At 36.3% G+C, this 22,784-nt stretch overlaps 1 protein-coding gene across 2 annotated transcripts in view; it reads left to right on the top strand.

The window, feature by feature from the left end:
• The first annotated feature begins 4,568 nt into the window (after positions 1-4,568).
• LOC102810412 (uncharacterized) overlaps positions 4,569-22,784 on the top strand; it is a 28,546-nt gene continuing 10,330 nt past the window's right edge. Inside the window, exons 1-4 of one of the 2 annotated variants that reach the window (XM_085507240.1) lie at positions 4,569-4,657; positions 5,289-5,743; positions 21,326-21,380; positions 21,528-22,129. In XM_085507240.1, coding sequence (XP_085363366.1) covers positions 5,327-5,743; positions 21,326-21,380; positions 21,528-22,129 — 1,074 coding nt within the window. In that variant the 5' untranslated portion in view covers positions 4,569-4,657; positions 5,289-5,326. The remainder of the gene's footprint in view (positions 4,658-5,288; positions 5,744-21,325; positions 21,381-21,527; positions 22,130-22,784) is intronic. The other variant, XM_085507241.1, reaches the window with a different exon arrangement.

The raw sequence follows: 22,784 nt of genomic DNA, 5'->3' as shown, positions 1-22,784 counted from the left end.
TAAGTGAATGGCCTCAGAGTGACTATCTAAATAAAACCATAAGTGAATGGTCTAAGAGTGACCCATCTTAATGAAATCATAAGTGAATGGTCCAAGAATGACCCATCTAAATGAAACCATAAGTGAATGGCCTCAGAGTGACTATCTAAATAAACCATAAGTGAATGGTCTAAGAGTGACCCATCTTAATGAAATCATAAGTGAATGGTCCAAGAGTGACCCATCTTAATGAAACCATAAGTGAATGGTCCAAGAGTGCCACATCTAAATGAAACCATAAGTGAATGGTCTAAGAGTGACCCATCTAAATGAAATCATAAGTGAATGATCTAAGAGTGAACCATCTAAATGAAATCATAAATAAGTGAATGGTCCAAGAGTGACACATCTAAATGAAACCATAAGTGAATGGCCTCAGAGTGACTATCTAAATAAAACCATAAGTGAATGGTCTAAGAGTGACCCATCAAAATGAAACCATAAGTGAATGGCCTCAGAGTGACTATCTAAATAAAACCATAAGTGAATGGTCTAAGAGTGACCCATCGTAATGAAATCATAAGTGAATGGTCCAAGAGTGACACATCTAAATGAAACCATAAGTGAATGGCCTCAGAGTGACCCATCTAAATCAAACCATAAGTGAATGGTCCAAGAGTGACACATCTAAATGAAACCATAAGTGAATGGTCTAAGAGTGACACATCTAAATGAAACCATAAGTGAATGGCCTCAGAGTGACCCATCTTAATGAAATCATAAGTGAATGGTCCAAGAGTGACCCATCTTAATGAAACCATAAGTGAATGGTCCAAGAGTGACACATCAAAATGAAACCATAAGTGAATGGCCTCAGAGTGACCCATCTAAATCAAACCATAAGTGAATGGTCCAAGAGTGACCCATCTAAATGAAACCATAAGTGAATGGCTTCAGAGTGACTATCTAAATAAACCATAAGTGAATGGTCTAAGAGTGACCCATCTTAATGAAATCATAAGTGAATGGTCCAAGAGTGACCCATCTTAATGAAACCATAAGTGAATGGTCCAAGAGTGACACATCAAAATGAAACCATAAGTGAATGGCCTCAGAGTGACCCATCTAAATCAAACCATAAGTGAATGGTCCAAGAGTGACACATCTAAATGAAACCATAAGTGAATGGTCTAAGAGTGACACATCTAAATGAAACCATAAGTGAATGGCCTCAGAGTGACTATCTAAATAAAACCATAAATGAATGGTCTAAGAGTAACCCATCTTAATGAAACCATAAGTGAATGATCTAAGAGTGACCCATCTAAATGAAACCATAAGTGAATGGCCTCAGAGTGACTATCTAAATAAAACCATAAGTGAATGGTCTAAGAGTGACCCATCTTAATGAAATCATAAGTGAATGGTCCAAGAGTGACACATCTTAATGAAACCATAAGTGAATGGTCCAAGAGTGACACATCTAAATGAAACCATAAGTGAATGGTCTAAGAGTGACCCATCTAAATGAAACCATAAGTGAATGATCTAAGAGTGACCCATCAAAATGAAACCATAAGTGAATGGCCTCAGAGTGACTATCTAAATAAAACCATAAGTGAATGGTCTAAGAGTGACCCATCTTAATGAAATCATAAGTGAATGGTCCAAGAATGACCCATCTAAATGAAACAAACCATAAGTGAATGGCCTCAGAGTGACCCATCTAAATGAAACCATAAGTGAATGATCTAAGAGTGAACCATCTAAATGAAATCATAAATTAGTGAATGGTCCAGGAGTGACACATCTAAATGAAACCATAAGTGAATGGCCTCAGAGTGACTATCTAAATAAAACCATAAGTGAATGGTCTAAGAGTGACCCATCTTAATGAAATCATAAGTGAATGGTCCAAGAGTGACCCATCTTAATGAAACCATAAGTGAATGGTCCAAGAGTGACACATCTAAATGAAACCATAAGTGAATGGTCTAAGAGTGACCCATCTAAATGAAACCATAAGTGAATGGCCTCAGAGTGACCCATCTAAATGAAATCATAAGTGAATGGTCCAAGAGTGACACATCTAAATGAAACCATAAGTGAATGGCCTCAGAGTGACTATCTAAATAAAACCATAAGTGAATGGTCTAAGAGTGACCCATCTTAATGAAATCACAAGTGAATGGCCTGAGAGTGACTATCTAAATAAAACCATAAGTGAATGGTCTGAGAGTGACCCATCTTAATGAAATCATAAGTGAATGGTCCAAGAGTGACACATCTAAATGAAACCATAAGTGAATGGTCTAAGAGTGACACATCTAAATGAAACCATGAGTGAATGGCCTCAGAGTGACTATCTAAATAAAACCATAAGTGAATGGTCTAAGAGTAACCCATCTTAATGAAACCATAAGTGAATGATCTAAGAGTGACCCATCTAAATGAAACCATAAGTGAATGGCCTCAGAGTGACTATCTAAATAAAACCATAAGTGAATGGTCTAAGAGTGACCCATCTTAATGAAATCATAAGTGAATGGTCCAAGAGTGACACATCTAAATGAAACCATAAGTGAATGGTCTAAGAGTGACACATCTAAATGAAACCATAAGTGAATGGCCTCAGAGTGACTATCTAAATAAAACCATAAGTGAATGGTCTAAGAGTAACCCATCTTAATGAAACCATAAGTGAATGATCTAAGAGTGACCCATCTAAATGAAACCATAAGTGAATGGCCTCAGAGTGACTATCTAAATAAAACCATAAGTGAATGGTCTAAGAGTGACCCATCTTAATGAAATCATAAGTGAATGGTCCAAGAGTGACACATCTAAATGAAACCATAAGTGAATGGCCTCAGAGTGACTATCTAAATAAAACCATAAGTGAATGGTCTAAGAGTGACCCATCTTAATGAAACCATAAGTGAATGACCTAAGAGTGACCCATCTAAATGAAATCATAAGTGAATGGTCCAAGAGTGACCCATCTAAATGTAACCATAAGTGAATGGCCTCAGAGTGACTATCTAAATAAACCATAAGTGAATGGTCTAAGAGTGACCCATCTTAATGAAATCATAAGTGAATGGTCCAAGAGTGACCCATCTTAATGAAACCTTAAGTGAATGGCCTCAGAGTGACCCATCTAAATCAAACCATAAGTGAATGGTCCAAGAGTGACACATCTAAATGAAACCATATGTGAATGGTCTAAGAGTGACACATCTAAATGAAACCATAAGTGAATGATCTAAGAGTGGCCCATCAAAATGAAACCATAAGTGAATGAATGGCCTCAGAGTGAATATTTAAATGAAACCATAAGTGAATGGCCTCAGAGTGACACATCTAAATGAAACCATAAGTGAATGATCTAAGAGTGGCCCATCAAAATGAAACCATAAGTGAATGAATGACCTCAGAGTGAATATTTAAATGAAACCATAAGTGAATGGTCTAAGAGTGACACATCTAAATGAAACCATAAGTGAATGGTCTAAGAGTGACGCATCTAAATGAAACCATAAGTGAATGGTCCAAGAGTGACCCATCTTAATGAAACCATAAGTGAATGGTCCAAGAGTGACACATCTAAATAAAACCATAAGTGAATGGTCCAAGAGTGACACATCTAAATGAAACCATAAGTGAATGGTCCAAGAGTGACACATCTAAATGAAACCATAAGTCAATGGCCTCAGAGTGACTATCTAAATGAGATCTTGAGTCAATGGTCAGATAGTGACCATTCAAAGTGAAAACATTTAGTGGATGGTCTAAGAGTGACCCATCTAAATTAAACCATAAGTGAATGGTCAGAAAGTGACTCTAAATCGCACATAATCTGAGTCAGAAAGAAAATCTTTTTATATTTTTGGCAATCTATGAATGTACAATTATTGTCAAGGTTACATACAAACTATATGATAAGGGACCGACCGCTTGAAATAATGGGGGTGGCTGGAAGAAATGCAAGTACAATTGTTGCCGAAATTGAAGAAAATTAAAATGCTACAAACAAGACACCATGGGGAAAATGCACTGTCGCACTCTTCAAGCTACTCCCCGTGATTTAAGATATTTGACCATTAAGGGCATCAAAACATAATGCTAGGGAAAGAATCCTTGCATTAAAAGTTGCAGACAGGCATATAATATAAATATCTAATTTATCATATTACCGATTTCTTCTTCACAGACTTGTACTAGTATCTCTTCATTGCAGTTCAGTACATTTTATGTTTGCCAGGAGTTCACCATTTAAAATCTGGAACTCAAGGAATTTCGCAAATATTTTATTCACGTGTGCCAGACGATTTTTAGTTACTGTTTTTCCTATGCTTGTACATTATGGAGTCGTATTTACCCATAAAATTTTGTTCCCGCAAACGGATAAGCCTAATCAGTTATTAGTATTAATTTAGATAATTATACGATTAACAAATTAATATATGTAATATACTGAATTTGTTATTCACCATACTAAACACTCTAATGATCCCAGTAGTGTACTAACTTATTTATAATTGTTATGCAACGTGCGGGCTAAACCCGGACCGTAAATACTGTAAACACACTCATAGCTCGAATCAACTCGAACAGCTGTGGCTGCAATCGTCACTGATTTTTACTTTTCATACCATTCATCTTATAATTCTGGTGTGTAAGTATTGTTGCCGTATGTTTATTATCTAATCCAAATTCATTTTCTATTATACCCTAAAATCCATGAAATATTTAAATTGCTCTTATGTTGACCACCATAATACTTAGGATGACCACATCTAATTACTATTCACTAAGATTTTTTTTATATAGAACTGCGTCATTGTTGGTTGATTTATGGATAGCCTGGCCGTATGATTCTGACTCCACGCAGTGAGACAAAAGTCAGTCGACAATACGATTGACAAATTTTCGTCGCCATTGTGGCAAGGCTGTCATGGACACACCACTGATACACTTTAACACAATATTATGTTTTATTTTGACTAATTTTTCTGTTCATTTGAAAACAACAATATTAATTAAATAGTACAATTGATTATTTATCGTGAACTAAAAAGAGTTTCACGCTATATTTAAAGTTTCATTTTGAATTGACTAGAAATTAACTTCGTGATGTGCGCTGGAATTACTTCTCAGAATCACCGGTCGTAATGTTTTAATTAACTATTTTGTACAGGATACGAAATTATAGACACTTAGTATGATTTGAATCTAAACATACGACACTAGACTGTTTTATTATTACATGTAAATGAGTTGTTTCTGTTGGGATTATTGTTAATCAGGTTCGTAGCGGAAACAACAGGTGTGCTTACTACAGCGCATGCGCAGGTCAGTGACACATCAACACAACATGCCCGAAGACTGCAAAATGGCTTCCAATAATCGCGGAATGAGAGGAACACGATCTCCCCCGTTTGTTGTGGTCGGACTTTTAGTTGTGATAAGTATATTAGCTTTTAATTACTGGACAGTTTCATCCCGCAATAAGGATCTGATTCAACAAGCAGCCAGGTTTGAGCAGGAATACGAGGCGTTAGTTATGAAAAAGGGAGCTCTAGAAAAAAGAAACGACGTGATATCGGGAGACCTACAAGGGGCCAATCACAAACTACTGGACCAACAAAAAATGCACTCAAGTTTACAGGAACGGATAACACGTATGGAAGAAGATGATAGCGAGCTTAGGAAGCTAAACGAAAAACTGACTGTCGACGCGCAAGAGTGCAAACAGGCCATGGTAAGTTCGATATCATTTGAGTACTACAACACGTACGTTACTAGCAACCGTTTACTAAGTATATTATTCTGGGGAATGGTCACTTGATCCGACGCCAGGATGTGATGGGTGTCGTCTTTTGGGTACTACATTATTCTCAATCATTGGCACAGTGATGAACCCGTTGAAAGAATGAACACTATATGTTCAACAAATTAGGCCACGTCACCAAGGGCATTGTCCGGGGTTTTATTGAGTCTCAGAATTCTCGTTGAACAGTCTAAGACATGTTGATGTTTGTTCCTTGGATCACGTGATTTGGTACACATTTAAAAGCATTATCTAACAATTGCCAAATTCCTCCATGTCAGAGCTAAAAAAACATCCAATGTGTATGTAGTAATGTAATAATTCTTAATTGTATACATTCCACACTGTCTAAACATGATGGGAACTGGGTCAGGTGAAGACCTTGTTTAAAGTTACATTGTCTGCAAAGTTTTGTTTGAAGCTTTTAACATGTTACAAAGTAATATGTGTACTGTAATAAATACAACTGCAATGGGATTTGCCAAAAGCTGAATATCACCAAGCTGTTACGTAGCTTTACATTGTGATAGAGTTTTCAGTATCTTATGATATCACCAAGCCATAAAATTATATGTGGGTTCTGTGTTAGAAGATCTCAGATGGCATGTATGTATTGGGGTCTAAAAACTAACTTTGCGACGCGATTGTGCGACTCGCCGAATGTCGATTATTGCACTCTGCGACAGGATTGCAGTGTCACTCTGCAAAGAGCACGATTCCTATTGGTTGGTGGGTCGAAATTAAGTTTTAAATGGTAAAAATGGTACGGTAAAAAAAAGTGTGTAAACACTATGTACCGGCGGCATTCCGCACTGTTCGGTGATCGGCAAGCACATGGAAGACACATTGTGGGACCAAACAAATGACACATGGTTTACGGTGATTAGACACATCACACCGCTGCCTAGAAAAATTAAATAGTGTAACATGCACATTGGTTTTGACTGCATATTTACGGTGTAACGTTATCGCCATCTTTGAGTTGTAAGACTTCGTCCTGACGACTATGCTCATTACCTTCAAAGCGAGTGGAACGCGAAGTACTTTTCACGCGTTCTGCAACGAATGTTGTACGTCAGCTTTGACTTTGTTAAGTGCATCAGGGAAATAATTTGCATGCAGTGAAAAAAAAAATCATTCACGATGTGCAACGTTTTGCCATGACAGCAGTTGTTTGCAATCATCTGCCTTTGTTTAGATCTAAACAGACTCCAAACTTGTGGTCTACGATTGATTAGCTGGTATTTTAACCAGAAATGAAATACTTTGTAACAGTTGTGAAAAGTAAACAAAAACGGCGTTGGTTTGTGGTATGAATGGAATTATTTTTGTATCATAATTTTTGAAGTCAGTATTACTGAAAATTATGGTTTATTTTTTTTAAATGAACGCCAAATTTCGGTGGTCCATATTGATCTTAATGTAGCGGGAAGGGGAATTTTTTTTTTTTTATCTCGATTTTTCAATAATTGATAAAACGGTTAATTTGTACCTTGATTCATCATCCAAGCTTTTCGAAATTTCGGAAAGACAAGTGCTCAAACGCTAACACTACTACCGTTTCGTTAATATTTGCATAATGTTTCTAACATGTATATGTATACTACCGGTAATACTCTGTTGTTGACGATTCTGATAGAATGGGTGACAAGCTTCCTGTCGCAAACAATGCATATTAATCTAACGTCCATTGTCAACATTATTATTAGTCAAGACTCCGTCTGAGAAATCGTTTTATTTTCTAAGGTAGCGGGACTATTATTTGCATACTTTTTTTCATCTTCTAATTGGGAGCAAACGACTACAAATAGACCCAGGAAAGTATATAATTTTGGAATCGCCAGACTTCAAGCTTTTCAAAGGTGTGTTCGTCATGCCCATATCTGCATTCTACGGTGAGTTACTTAATCAAAAGTGAAAAATTACTTTTTTTGTAAAAAAAATAATTACGCATTTATGCTGGTGATAATAAGTTTTGTTTTCACTTTTCCTAGTTGTTCAATAGTCTGGTAAATTGAATGTGTCTGATCAGTTTTATTCAAGCAACGCGTTTTGAAAAATAGTGTCCTGAATTTTAATTTCTGTTTTAGTCGCATTGACCGCAACTCAAACCACAACACATTGGTAAATAATCCATGAAATAGTTTGTCTGGACACATTCAAGTTCCTCTCATTGTCACCTTAAAGCTGTGAAAATTTGGTGTTAATCCAATGACAATAAGTATACGTTATTTTTTGTTAAAGACCTTGTATTTTGAAAAACATAAACTCCTAGAAAACGTCGATGAAGTCACAGCAAAGATTTTCAAGCTTGTTTATCTGCACAAGCGATTTGTTTTCCCATCAAGATCTGTTTTAACATGTGGAGGGGCATCCAAATGTGTAAGGCTATTGGAAACCCCAAAAAATTAAAGGAATGGGATAGCTATAGTTCGATAAAACGGCAGATGAAAACACTAAAATCAATGATTTTTTTCAGTGGCTGTGTGACCTTTTGTCTGACACATTCATATGCAAATGACTAATCTGTGAAATAAACAGGGGTGGAGACAAACCACTCAAATGTTTGGAAACACTCATTGTGTGTCAGATAGCTACTGATAACACATCCTAACATTGCTTTGTCTTGAGTTAATCTTTGAAACTTATAGGCACACAAATTAAACCTGTGTTGTTGATTTTAGAAAACACTACTGAAGCTGCTCTGCTTCCCTTCATCAATTAATAAATAAATGTGAAAATCGGAATTTTCAACACAAATAATAGTCTCGCTACCTTAATAACACCATCTTACTAACGCAATGGCGATAAAAAGAAAGAAAGCAAATACGCCAATGACAGACGAGGCAAAGAAAAATTTGCAATTCGGGGTCATATTTACTAATTTAGACTTGCCTTCAGCCTGTTGTGATTCCGATATAAAATTACAAGACTTTCGCGTTCACCCCTCGTTTACACAATTTATATTTATTTTTCAAGATTTTTTCATCTAGGTCATATTATGACCATTCTCGCGAGTGGTTCGAAAGGGACGATTAGACTGAAATATTCGCATCAACGAATTAAGTTTCAACTACTTAACCGATGACGACACCGATACGTGAGAATGTTGAGGGTCGGTGATCTGACGAGGAAGTGAGTACAGGAAATCTGTTGCTCGTTGACATCGGCAAAATAAACAAAGCCATCGTTCCGTTTATGCAGAGAGCGTGCACCCATCTAATTTTCTGTTGACACTGCCGTTTTAGTTTTCTATCTTCAGCAGTAGTTTCAATCCATTCATATAGCTTTACGTGTTTGTTCTTTTAATATTCTTAATAAAACGATATTGATCGCCTAGAAACAGTTTGACCCGCTACACGCTTTATTTGGGAATTCAAATTGATGAATATAGTCATAATAAATTATACTTGCTAATGAAAAAAAAAATAACGTAACATCGTGTGAAACGTACTTCGCGCTTTACTCGCTTTAAAGCTGCCAATGCTAATGAGCATTGTTGCAGACGAAGCCTTACAACTTCAAGATGGCGTTAATGTTACCAGCTCCCTTATGTTACATCGTCATAAGGCAGCCAACACCAACGTGCATGTGTTTTGTAACCCCTTTCATCCCCTCCGGGGGATGTTATATATGTTAATTTATCAATGTTAAATACTTGCTGATCACCGAACCATGCGGCATGTCGTCGGTAAATACTTGTTTGCCGTAGTTCGCGAGCAGTCGGCGAAATAACCATTTAAAACTGAACATTTCTATAAGGCATGCTGTGTACCCTTACATCGATCGACCATTGAGATTTGTGCTTTTCGACCAACCAACCAATGGGAATCGTGCTCTTCGCAGAGTGACACTGCGATCCTGTCGCACAGTGCAATAATCGACATTCGGCGAGTCGCACAATCGCGTCACAGAGTTAGTTTTTAGACCTCCATACATACCTCCAGATGGACTAAATTGTAAAATAATTAATATCAAGAATTTGAGACAGGTTGTTATCTGTAAAGCCTTCCTTTGGGTTTGTACGACTATGAATGCCATATCGAACAAAACATATGGCTGACAGACAACCACTATTTAAATGTTTACAGAAAATGTTTCTCATAAACTTTTATATGTAAAATGATATTGGGGATCAGGAGCGAAATAACAATACTGTTCGTCTCATTTCAAAATAACAGTTATGAAGCCTGTACAGTGACTTCATAGACTTGGTGGATCATTAGATCATTGTGAGTATAGACCAATCACAGATTGTCTGAAAGCCTAAAGGGTGTAATTACCTGCCTAGCCAATTCAATCATCTCACTGGGATTACAATATGGCTAATATCGCATAAAAAATGTTTATATAATTATATTTAGGTTTCACACTAAATAATAATAATAATAATAATAACTACAAAAAGAAATTCTTTTAGACAGTAAACAGTTAAAAAATGACTTAAAATTTTAAAAATACCAAGACACTGTGTCATAGATTGTCGCCGACTATTAGGATTAGGGACCAGTATATAAAAATGGACTGATACAACACCTTAGGGACAGAACATGTCTGTGATGAAAATGAGGAAAAAGAACATTTCTTGCTCAAATTATTCTATGGTATCCAGTAACACTGAGAGTATCGGGGATTGTACAATGATTAAACATATCTGAAAACACTTGTGATGAGCAAATGCATATAAAACAACCTCACAGTGGGGGGGGGGGGGGGGGAGGTTGTCTGTGTAAAATTTTCAAATTGAAACTGCTCACACAAAAATAAAAACGACTTAACTTGCTCGAAAGTGTGAGCATGTATGCTAATAAGCATAAATAAAACTTGATGGGCAAATGGACATGGGTGACATGCTAAACACAACTACCATTGGAGTTAGTATGTTTGTAAACATGAGTAAAATAGTTATATAAATTTATATGGAGGTGACCTAATATCTATACAGAAAACAACTCAAGGGTGTGTTGTGCATCTTAGATTAATCTTAATTGAAAAATATATTGAATATCAATTTTTTTATATTGTTTATATTGATCTTGAAACAGTGAATTTTGTGTGCGATTTGATGTCTCAATCTGAAAACTCAATCATAACAGAAACTGTGGAACTGCTTGTTATATTTGGCTATTGATGAGGCAGTTACTTTACAAAACATTTATCTATTGTATGTAACAATACATGTGAAAGGCTTCAAAAAAAATTTATGGACATTACAACTACAATCAAAACAAAACAGACCATCTAACAGAAAAAAAAATGTAACCATAATGACTAGTGCAAAAAAAATATACACTTTCAATTGAAGGAGAAAAGTGTAAATAAAAACAAATTGTCAGCTGTCTCAAAACAAATGTAAATATTAATTTAATTAACTTATACAAGTTTTGTTTTGTTTTTATATGTCTGCTGTATATTACAACTTTATTATATAAAGATCCTATAGACTTTATGATTACATAAAGATTGTTGCGAATATTATTTCTAAAATTATAATTTTAAATATAGTCTACACCATATGAATGGTCTAAGGTGGGGACATCCCTTCCAAAATCTTTAAACCTGCAATTTCTCCATGAGGGTGGGAGATTGTGAAACTTGGAAGGTTAACCTATGTCATTCTGCTCACCAACATCTGTACTTATTGTTTACAACATGTACAGTGTGTACATGTCTCTTAAATAATAGTGTGGTTTACTGTAAAATTACACCTACTCATTTGATTCCCATGAAAGAGATGACAGAACCTGTATTTTAGAAATTATTATTAAATTGATTATGTTCAAATTTGTAATATTCATTATACATCATGTCATAGATATACCGAGATGATGAACCTATTCAAAGTGGCTGAATGGTGGCCATTTTTGGCTAAAAAAAATCATCAAATATCAAGCATTTCTGGCATTTATGGATGGATTATAACATACATTGGACATTAACAAGTTCTTGTTCTTGAACGTTATTTTATTTTTCAGATTAGATTCAAAATGGCTGACTGGTGGCCATTTTGTTTTAATGAAAGGGATTCTAGAGCCATATCTCTGACATGCTGTGACTGATTATGTTCAAATTTTATATATTCATTATGTTATAGATATATACATGTATTCAAAATGGCTGATTTTCTCAATGTGGACATGTACTCGTTTGACGATCAGATACAAATGTCAATCATTTTATTGTTAAATAATCATCATAATCATATTCCTGCCATGGTTATATTCCAGCTATATTACTATAAACAAAACTATACATCTTAAATTCGATAACTAATGGGGACTGTGCCATGCATGGCTTGTTTTCACTAGTTTCTTTTGTATACGTAGGTAGCTCAATAAAACATTATCTAAATCATGACTAAAATACTAAACATGTTTATCAATCAAATTTTTATTTAGTTTGTGCAATTCTACCATAGTGTAATGCGTCACAGTACATTATATGAACAAGTGTACAACACTTGTAATATTGAACACCATCTGTGATGCAATAATAATGTATGCAAACTTATGACGTATCCTCTCATACCAGCTTTTATATAAATTTGGCTATATGAATAACATGTACAAATAATATATAGTAGTAATATAATAATAATTTATTGCATCTTTAGAATTTTTATCTGTTGATAGCAACACATTGTGCCAGGAGGGTGGATTTTAAAACTTAAATCCTGAGATACTAATTGCATCATATTCCAGAGCAGCTGATGCATTTGTAATTTATTTATTATATATTTTTTATTTATTTATTTTCTTTTTTCTTTTATTACTTATTTTCCACAGTCTCTGAGTGACATTATTAATGTTGTTGAATGTCATGCAGCAAGCAAGCATTGTGAAATAAAAAAAAAGTACTTTACTTTTGATATGGAGTGAATGTACATTGATATCAAGTTATTTAATAGAATATAACAAGTATTTGCAGTTTTCATTATGTACATTATTTGTCACGCGCCATGTGTGCCACACAGGAAAACAAATTTGTCTTTCTCAGACCATCTGTGCAGTCATGCTCACATGGTATTTATTAATACTGTGAATACATTTATTATTCACTGTGTTTTAATATCGCTGATGAAATAAATTAAACTAACCTGAATCTAAAAAATATGATCAATGGTTCTCATTTTATTTCCAAACTCAACATTAAAATTGTACATTGTATAAGATTACATATTAATTCTTCTTTTCAGTTATAGTACATAGTGCAGCTTTTCAGTTGATGGTAGTAAATTTTTAGGTTAGAAATTTTGCACACCATGTAGTGTCAGTTTATTAATGAGAATCATAGCAATAGTTTCTACAATAGCTGGCTCTCTATAAAATTTGTGAATTTAAAACCAAACGAACATGATCAAAATAGTGAAGTGAGAATTAAAACGTTTGTAGTACAGCGTATATCCAATTTTTAATACAGCGCACTGCTATGTATCAATATGATGCTTGCTCATTGTTTAATTGATATCAGGTGATATGTGGGCAGTGCTTGGAGTCAACGTAATCATGTATTGGAAATAAAATATGAAGTTAAAAATGTTTTTTTCATATTTGGACAAAACAAAGCATGATTGAGTGATTCTTTGCTTGATAATATTCATGTCATTTCCATCTAGAAAATTACCTGAATGAAAATGAATGCATGTCTGCATTTATGTACCCATCAGTGAATCTTCTATGCATTTCTGAAATTCTATGCATTTTATATATTGCAGCATCATCAAAAATTTAAGCAATTTGTTTTCTGTGCATGTTATTGTTATTAGATACAACATGCTCTTTGGAATTATTTGAGTGTTAGTAGATGTGATAGTTGTGAAGAGAAAACAATAGATAACAAACATTTCCTATATACATCATAATGTAATTACTATTAAATGACAGAGAAAGATTATGGTTGGGGGTATTGATGCAGTACAATAAATTTGCTTTGCTTAATAATACATAAATTATCAATGTTATTTCTTATTCGGTAAAGGTTATTTTTTAACTTAGAAAATGTCTGTCCTTGTTTTTGTCATCTCTGACAAAAACTTTTATCTTATGGTTACAATAACTCAAACAGTTTTTATCTGATCTTTTTCAAACTTGTATGTTATATTTATCCAGTTTGGCATCTCAGCCAAGTTCAGTTATGGTACATGTATGTTTTTCAAGATTGTCTTGTCTTGATGTGCTGGGTGACTGGTCCATGTGTTATCAATATTGACTATAATGATTGGATGTGGACTAGATGACTGGTCCATGTGTTATCAATATTGACTACAATGATTGGATGTGGACTAGGTGACTGGTCCATGTGTTATCAATATTGACTATAATGATTGGATGTGGACTAGGTGACTGGTCCATGTGTTATCAATATTGACTACAATGATTGGATGTGGACTAGGTGACTGGTCCATGTGTTACCAATATTGACTACAATGATTGGATGTGGACTAGGTGACTGGTCCATGTATTATCAATATTGACTACAATGATTGGATGTGGGCTGGGTGACTGGTCCATGTGTTATCAATATTGACTACAATGATTGGATGTGGGCTAGGTGACTGGTCCATGTGTTATCAATATTGACTATAATGATTGGATGTGGACTAGGTGACTGGTCCATGTGTTATCAATATTGACTACAATGATTGGATGTGGACTAGGTGACTGGTCCATGTGTTACCAATATTGACTACAATGATTGGATGTGGGCTAGGTGACTGGTCCATGTGTTATCAATATTGACTACAATGATTGGATGTGGGCTAGGTGACTGGTCCATGTGTTACCAATATTGACTACAATGATTGGATGTGCACTAGGTGACTGGTCCATGTGTTATCAATATTGACTACAATGATTGGATGTGGGCTAGGTGACTGGTCCATGTGTTACCAATATTGACTACAATGATTGGATGTGGGCTAGGTGACTGGTCCATGTGTTATCAATATTGACTACAATGATTGGATGTGGGCTAGGTGACTGGTCCATGTGTTATCAATATTGACTATAATGATTGGATGTGGAGTAGGTGACTGGTGCATGTGTTATCAATATTGACTACAATGATTGGATGTGCACTAGGTGACTGGTCCATGTGTTATCAATATTGACTATAATGATTGGATGTGGACTAGGTGACTGGTCCATGTGTTATCAATATTGACTATAATGATTGGATGTGGAGTAGGTGACTGGTGCATGTGTTATCAATATTGACTACAATGATTGGATGTGCACTAGGTGACTGGTCCATGTGTTATCAATATTGACTATAATGATTGGATGTGGAGTAGGTGACTGGTGCATGTGTTATCAATATTGACTACAATGATTGGATGTGCACTAGGTGACTGGTCCATGTGTTATCAATATTGACTATAATGATTGGATGTGGACTAGGTGACTGGTCCATGTGTTATCAATATTGACTATAATGATTGGATGTGGACTAGGTGACTGGTCCATGTGTTATCAATATTGACTACAATGATTGGATGTGGGCTAGGTGACTGGTCCATGTGTTATCAATATTGACTATAATGATTGGATGTGGAGTAGGTGACTGGTGCATGTGTTATCAATATTGACTACAATGATTGGATGTGCACTAGGTGACTGGTCCATGTGTTATCAATATTGACTATAATGATTGGATGTGGAGTAGGTGACTGGTGCATGTGTTATCAATATTGACTACAATGATTGGATGTGCACTAGGTGACTGGTCCATGTGTTATCAATATTGACTATAATGATTGGATGTGGACTAGGTGACTGGTCCATGTGTTATCAATATTGACTATAATGATTGGATGTGGACTAGGTGACTGGTCCATGTGTTATCAATATTGACTATAATGATTGGATGTGGACTAGGTGACTGTCCCATGTGTTATCAATATTGACTATAATGATTGGATGTGGACTAGGTGACTGGTCCATGTGTTATCAATTTTGACTACAATGATTGGATGTGGACTAGATGACTGGTCCATGTGTTATCAATGTTGACTATAATGATTGGATGTGGACTAGATGACTGGTCCATGTGTTATCAATATTGACTATAATGATTGGATGTGGACTAGATGACTGGTCCATGTGTTATCAATATTGACTATAATGATTGGATGTGGGCTAGGTGACTGGTCCATGTGTTATCAATGTTGACTATAATGATTGGATGTGGACTAGGTGACTGTCCCATGTGTTATCAATATTGACTATAATGATTGGATGTTTGCTAGGTGACTGGTCCATGTGTTATCAATATTGACTATAATGATTGGATGTGGACTAGATGACTGGTCCATGTGTTATCAATATTGACTATAATGATTGGATGTGGACTAGATGACTGGTCCATGTGTTATCAATATTGACTATAATGATTGGATGTGGACTAGGTGACTGGTCCATGTGTTACCAATATTGACTATAATGATTGGATGTGGGCTAGGTGACTGGTCCATGTGTTATCAATATTGACTATAATGATTGGATGTGGACTAGGTGACTGTCCCATGTGTTATCAATATTGACTACAATGATTGGATGTGGGCTAGGTGACTGGTCCATGTGTTATCAATGTTGACTATAATGATTGGATGTGGACTAGGTGACTGGTCCATGTGTTATCAATATTGACTATAATGATTGGATGTGGACTAGGTGACTGGTCCATGTGTTATCAATATTGACTATAATGATTGGATGTGGACTAGATGACTGGTCCATGTGTTATCAATGTTGACTACAATGATTGGATGTGGACTAGGTGACTGTCCCATGTGTTATCAATATTGACTACAATGATTGGATGTGGGCTAGGTGACTGGTCCATGTGTTATCAATATTGACTATAATGATTGGATGTGGAGTAGGTGACTGGTCCATGTGTTATCAATATTGACTATAATGATTGGATGTGCACTAGGTGACTGGTCCATGTGTTATCAATATTGACTATAATGATTGGATGTGGACTAGGTGACTGGTCCATGTGTTATCAATATTGACTAATGATTGGATGTGCACTAGGTGACTGGTCCATGTGTTATCAATATTGACTATAATGATTGGATGTGGACTAAATGGCTGGTCCATGTGTTATCAATATTGACTATAATGATTGGATGTGCACTAGGTGACTGGTCCATGTGTTATCAATATTGACTATAATGATTGGATGTGGACTAGGTGACTGGTCCATGTGTTATCAATATTGACTAATGATTGGATGTGCACTAGGTGACTGGTCCATGTGTTATCAATATTGACTACAATGATTGGATGTGGACTAGGTGACTGGTCCATGTGTTATCAATATTGACTATAATGATTGGATGTGGACTAGGTGGCTGGTCCATGTGTTATCAATATTGACTATAATGATTGGATGTGGACTAGGTGACTGGTCCATGTGTTATCAATATTGACTATAATGATTGGATGTGGACTAGGTGACTGGTCCATGTGTTATCAATATTGACTATAATGATTGGATGTGGACTAGGTGACTGGTCCATCTGTTATCAATATTGACTATAATGATTGGATGTGGACTAGGTTGCTGGTCCATGTGTTATCAATATTGACTATAATGATTGGATGTGGACTAGATGACTGGTCCATGTGTTATCAATATTGACTATAATGATTGGATGTGGACTAGGTGACTGGTCCATCTGTTATCAATATTGACTATAATGATTGGATGTGGACTAGGTTGCTGGTCCATGTGTTATCAATATTGACTACAATGATTGGATGTGGACTAGATGGCTGGTCCATGTGTTATCAATATTGACTATAATGATTGGATGTGGACTAGATGACTGGTCCATGTGTTATCAATATTGACTATAATGATTGGATGTGGACTAGGTGACTGGTCCATGTGTTATCAATATTGACTATAATGATTGGATGTGGACTAGGTGGCTGGTCCATGTGTTATCAATATTGACTATAATGATTGGATGTGGACTAGATGACTGGTTCATGTGTTATCAATATTGACTATAATGATTGGATGTGCACTAGGTGACTGGTCCATGTGTTATCAATATTGACTATAATGATTGGATGTGGGCTAGGTGACTGGTCCATGTATTATCAATATTGACTATAATGATTGGATGTGCACTAGGTGGCTGGTCCATGTGTTATCACTATTGACTATAATGATTGGATGTGCACTAGGTGGCTGGTCCATGTGTTATCAATATTGACTATAATGATTGGATGTGGACTAGATGACTGGTCCATGTGTTATCAATATTGACTATAATGATTGGATGTGGACTAGATGACTGGTCCATGTGTTATCAATATTGACTATAATGATTGGATGTGGACTAGGTGACTGGTCCATGTGTTATCAATATTGACTATAATGATTGGATGTGGACTAGATGACTGGTCCATGTGTTATCAATATTGACTATAATGATTGGATGTGGACTAGGTGACTGTCCCATGTGTTATCAATATTGACTATAATGATTGGATGTGGACTAGGTGACTGGTCCATGTGTTATCAATATTGACTATAATGATTGGATGTGGACTAGGTGACTGGTCCATGTGTTATCAATATTGACTATAATGATTGGATGTGGAGTAGGTGACTGGTCCATGTGTTATCAATATTGACTATAATGATTGGATGTGGAGTAGGTGACTGGTCCATGTGTTATCAATATTGACTATAATGATTGGATGTGGACTAGGTGACTGGTCCATGTGTTATCAATATTGACTATAATGATTGGATGTGGACTAGGTGACTGGTCCATGTGTTATCAATATTGACTATAATGATTGGATGTGGAGTAGGTGACTGGTCCATGTGTTATCAATATTGACTATAATGATTGGATGTGGACTAGGTGACTGGTCCATGTGTTATCAATATTGACTATAATGATTGGATGTGGACTAGGTGACTGGTCCATGTGTTATCAATATTGACTATAATGATTGGATGTGGAGTAGGTGACTGGTCCATGTGTTATCACTATTGACTATAATGATTGGATGTGCACTAGGTGGCTGGTCCATGTGTTATCAATATTGACTATAATGATTGGATGTGGACTAGATGACTGGTCCATGTGTTATCAATATTGACTATAATGATTGGATGTGGACTAGGTGGCTGGTCCATGTGTTATCAATATTGACTATAATGATTGGATGTGGACTAGATGACTGGTCCATGTGTTATCAATATTGACTATAATGATTGGATGTGGACTAGATGGCTGGTCCATGTGTTATCAATATTGACTATAATGATTGGATGTGGACTAGATGACTGGTCCATGTGTTATCAATATTGACTATAATGATTGGATGTGCACTAGGTGACTGGTCCATGTGTTATCAATATTGACTATAATGATTGGATGTGGACTAGATGGCTGGTCCATGTGTTATCAATATTGACTATAATGATTGGATGTGCACTAGGTGACTGGTCCATGTGTTATCAATATTGACTATAATGATTGGATGTGCACTAGGTGACTGGTCCATGTGTTATCAATATTGACTATAATGATTGGATGTGGACTAGGTGACTGGTCCATGTGTTATCAATATTGACTATAATGATTGGATGTGGACTAGGTGACTGGTCCATGTGTTATCAATATTGACTATAATGATTGGATGTGCACTAGGTGACTGGTCCATGTGTTATCAATATTGACTATAATGATTGGATGTGGACTAGGTGACTGTCCCATGTGTTATCAATATTGACTATAATGATTGGATGTGGACTAGGTGACTGTCCCATGTGTTATCAATATTGACTATAATGATTGGATGTGGACTAGGTGACTGGTCCATGTGTTATCAATATTGACTACAATGATTGGATGTGGACTAGATGACTGGTCCATGTGTTATCAATATTGACTACAATGATTGGATGTGGACTTAGGTGACTGGTCCATGTGTTATCAATATTGACTATAATGATTGGATGTGCAGTAGGTGACTGGTCCATGTGTTATCAATATTGACTACAATGATTGGATGTGGATTAGGTGACTGGTCCATGTGTTATCAATATTGACTATAATGATTGGATGTGGACTAGGTGACTGGTCCATGTGTTATCAATATTGACTATAATGATTGGATGTGCACTTGGTGACTGGTCCATGTGTTATCAATATTGACAATAATGATTGGATGTGGACTAGGTGACTGGTCCATGTGTTATCAATATTGACTATAATGATTGGATGTGCAGTAGGTGACTGGTCCATGTGTTATCAATATTGACTACAATGATTGGATGTGGACTAGATGACTGGTCCATGTGTTATCAATATTGACTACAATGATTGGATGTGGACTTAGGTGACTGGTCCATGTGTTATCAATATTGACTATAATGATTGGATGTGCAGTAGGTGACTGGTCCATGTGTTATCAATATTGACTACAATGATTGGATGTGGATTAGGTGACTGGTCCATGTGTTATCAATATTGACTATAATGATTGGATGTGCACTTGGTGACTGGTCCATGTGTTATCAATATTGACAATAATGATTGGATGTGGACTAGGTGGCTGGTCCATGTGTTATCAATTTTGACTATAATGATTGGATGTGGGCTAGGTGACTGGTCCATGTGTTATCAATATTGACTATAATGATTGGATGTGGACTAGATGACTGGTCCATGTGTTATCAATGTTGACTATAATGATTGGATGTGGGCTAGGTGACTGGTCCATGTGTTATCAATATTGACTATAATGATTGGATGTGGACTAGATGACTGGTCCATGTGTTATCAATGTTGACTATAATGATTGGATGTGCACTAGGTGACTGGTTCATGTGTTATCAATAGTGACTATAATGATTGGATGTGGGCTAGGTGACTGGTCCATGTGTTATCAATATTGACTATAATGATTGGATGTGGACTAGATGACTGGTCCATGTGTTATCAATGTTGACTATAATGATTGGATGTGGGCTAGGTGACTGGTCCATGTTTTATCAATATTGACTATAATGATTGGATGTGGACTAGATGACTGGTCCATGTGTTATCAATGTTGACTATAATGATTGGATGTGGACTAGGTGACTGGTCCATGTGTTATCAATATTGACTATAATGATTGGATGTTTGCTAGGTGACTGGTCCATGTGTTATCAATGTTGACTATAATGATTGGATGTGGACTAGGTGACTGGTCCATGTGTTATCAATATTGACTATAATGATTGGATGTTTGCTAGGTGACTGGTCCATGTGTTATCAATATTGACTACAATGATTGGATGTGGACTAGATGACTGGTCCATGTGTTATCAATATTGACTATAATGATTGGATGTGGACTAGGTGGCTGGTCCATGTGTTATCAATATTGACTATAATGATTGGATGTGGACTTAGGTGACTGGTGCATGTGTTGTCGATATGACTTTCAAGAACTGATTCATAACATGCTTGTCATTTTATTTTTTCAGGATCAAATTACGGCTGATGTCACTGAATGCAATAAAGAACTTGAACATCAAAAAGGTATGTCTCCCAATCATTGAAATTGGTAGCCTGTGATTATTTTTAGCCCTTTTGGAGCCTGCTCAGGATTACATTCCTAGGGAGCCTGCTCAGGATTACATTCCTAGGGAGCCTGCTCAGGATTACATTCTTTGTTTTATCCTGTAGTTACCTATGAACAGTTGAAGAGGCAATGTGACACCATACAACAACAGAATGCTGGATTTGGTGATGAAAAGGATGACCTGTATGGGCGTATTGAGTCCTTAGAAAGTGAAAAGAAGCAATGTACTGAGCAGCTGAACAAATGTATGGAAACCAAGACCATTGTTGACAATGCTCTGCAGGAGTTGAGACAACAAACAGCTCAGCAACAAGAACTACTTAAGGGCTATCAACAAGCTCAAAGCCAAGATGGGCAACCACAGGTGCAGGAACAATATGAACAACAACAACAACAACAACAGTATGAACAACAACAACAACAACAACAACAAGCACAAGATCAGTATGAACAACAACAACAACAACAACAACAAGAACAAGAACAGTATGAACAACAACAACAAGCACAGGCACAAGAACAATATGAACAACAACAACAAGCTCAAGAACAGTATAAACAACAACAGGTTCAAGAAGAATATGAAAGACAACAACAACAACAAGCACAAGAAGAATATGATCAACAGCAACCAGCTCAAGCACAGTATAGAGATGAACAAGATAATGAAAATGATCAGTATGAGCAACAAGAGAATAGTGAACAGGTACAGTTTGACCAGCCATATGAATATAGGGCACAGCAAGTTCCATATCACATTCTCAAAGAACCAGCTCAAGAGTCTGTTCCAAATTACCTTCCTAGAGAGTCTGTTCCTAATTATCTTCCCAGGGAGCCAGTCCAGAACTACCTTCCCAGGGATCCAGTCCAGAACTACCTTCCCAGGGATCCTGTCCAAAATTACATTCCTAAGCAACCCCACCCATATTACCTTCCAAAAGAGCCTGCTCATGATTTCAATCCCCAGGAGCCTGCTCAAAATAACATTCCTAGGGAGCCTGCTCAGGATTACATTCCTAGGGAGTCTGCTCAGGATTACATTGCAAAGGTACCTGCTCAGGATTACATTCTGAGGGAACCTGCTCAGGATTACATTCCTAGGGAGCCTGCTCAGAATTACATTCCTAGGCAGCCTGCTCAAGATTACATTCCTAGGGAGCCTGCTCAGGATTACATTCCAAAGGTACATGCCCAGGATTACAATTCTCAGGAGCTTGTTCAAAATTATATACCTAGGGAGCCTAGCAAAGACAAGTTTGTTCCAGATTACACTAAAGAGAAACATGCCCAGGATCATATTTACAGAGAACCTGCTCCATTTCATATTCCCAGGGAGTCTGCTCCAGTTTATGCACCCCCGG

Source organism: Saccoglossus kowalevskii, chromosome 13 (assembly GCF_978046115.1).
Source record: "Saccoglossus kowalevskii chromosome 13, keSacKowa6.1, whole genome shotgun sequence".
Taxonomy (NCBI): Eukaryota; Metazoa; Hemichordata; class Enteropneusta; family Harrimaniidae; genus Saccoglossus; species Saccoglossus kowalevskii.
The sequence above is the reverse complement of the archived record's forward strand: the minus strand, read 5'-3'. Positions and strand labels throughout refer to the sequence as shown.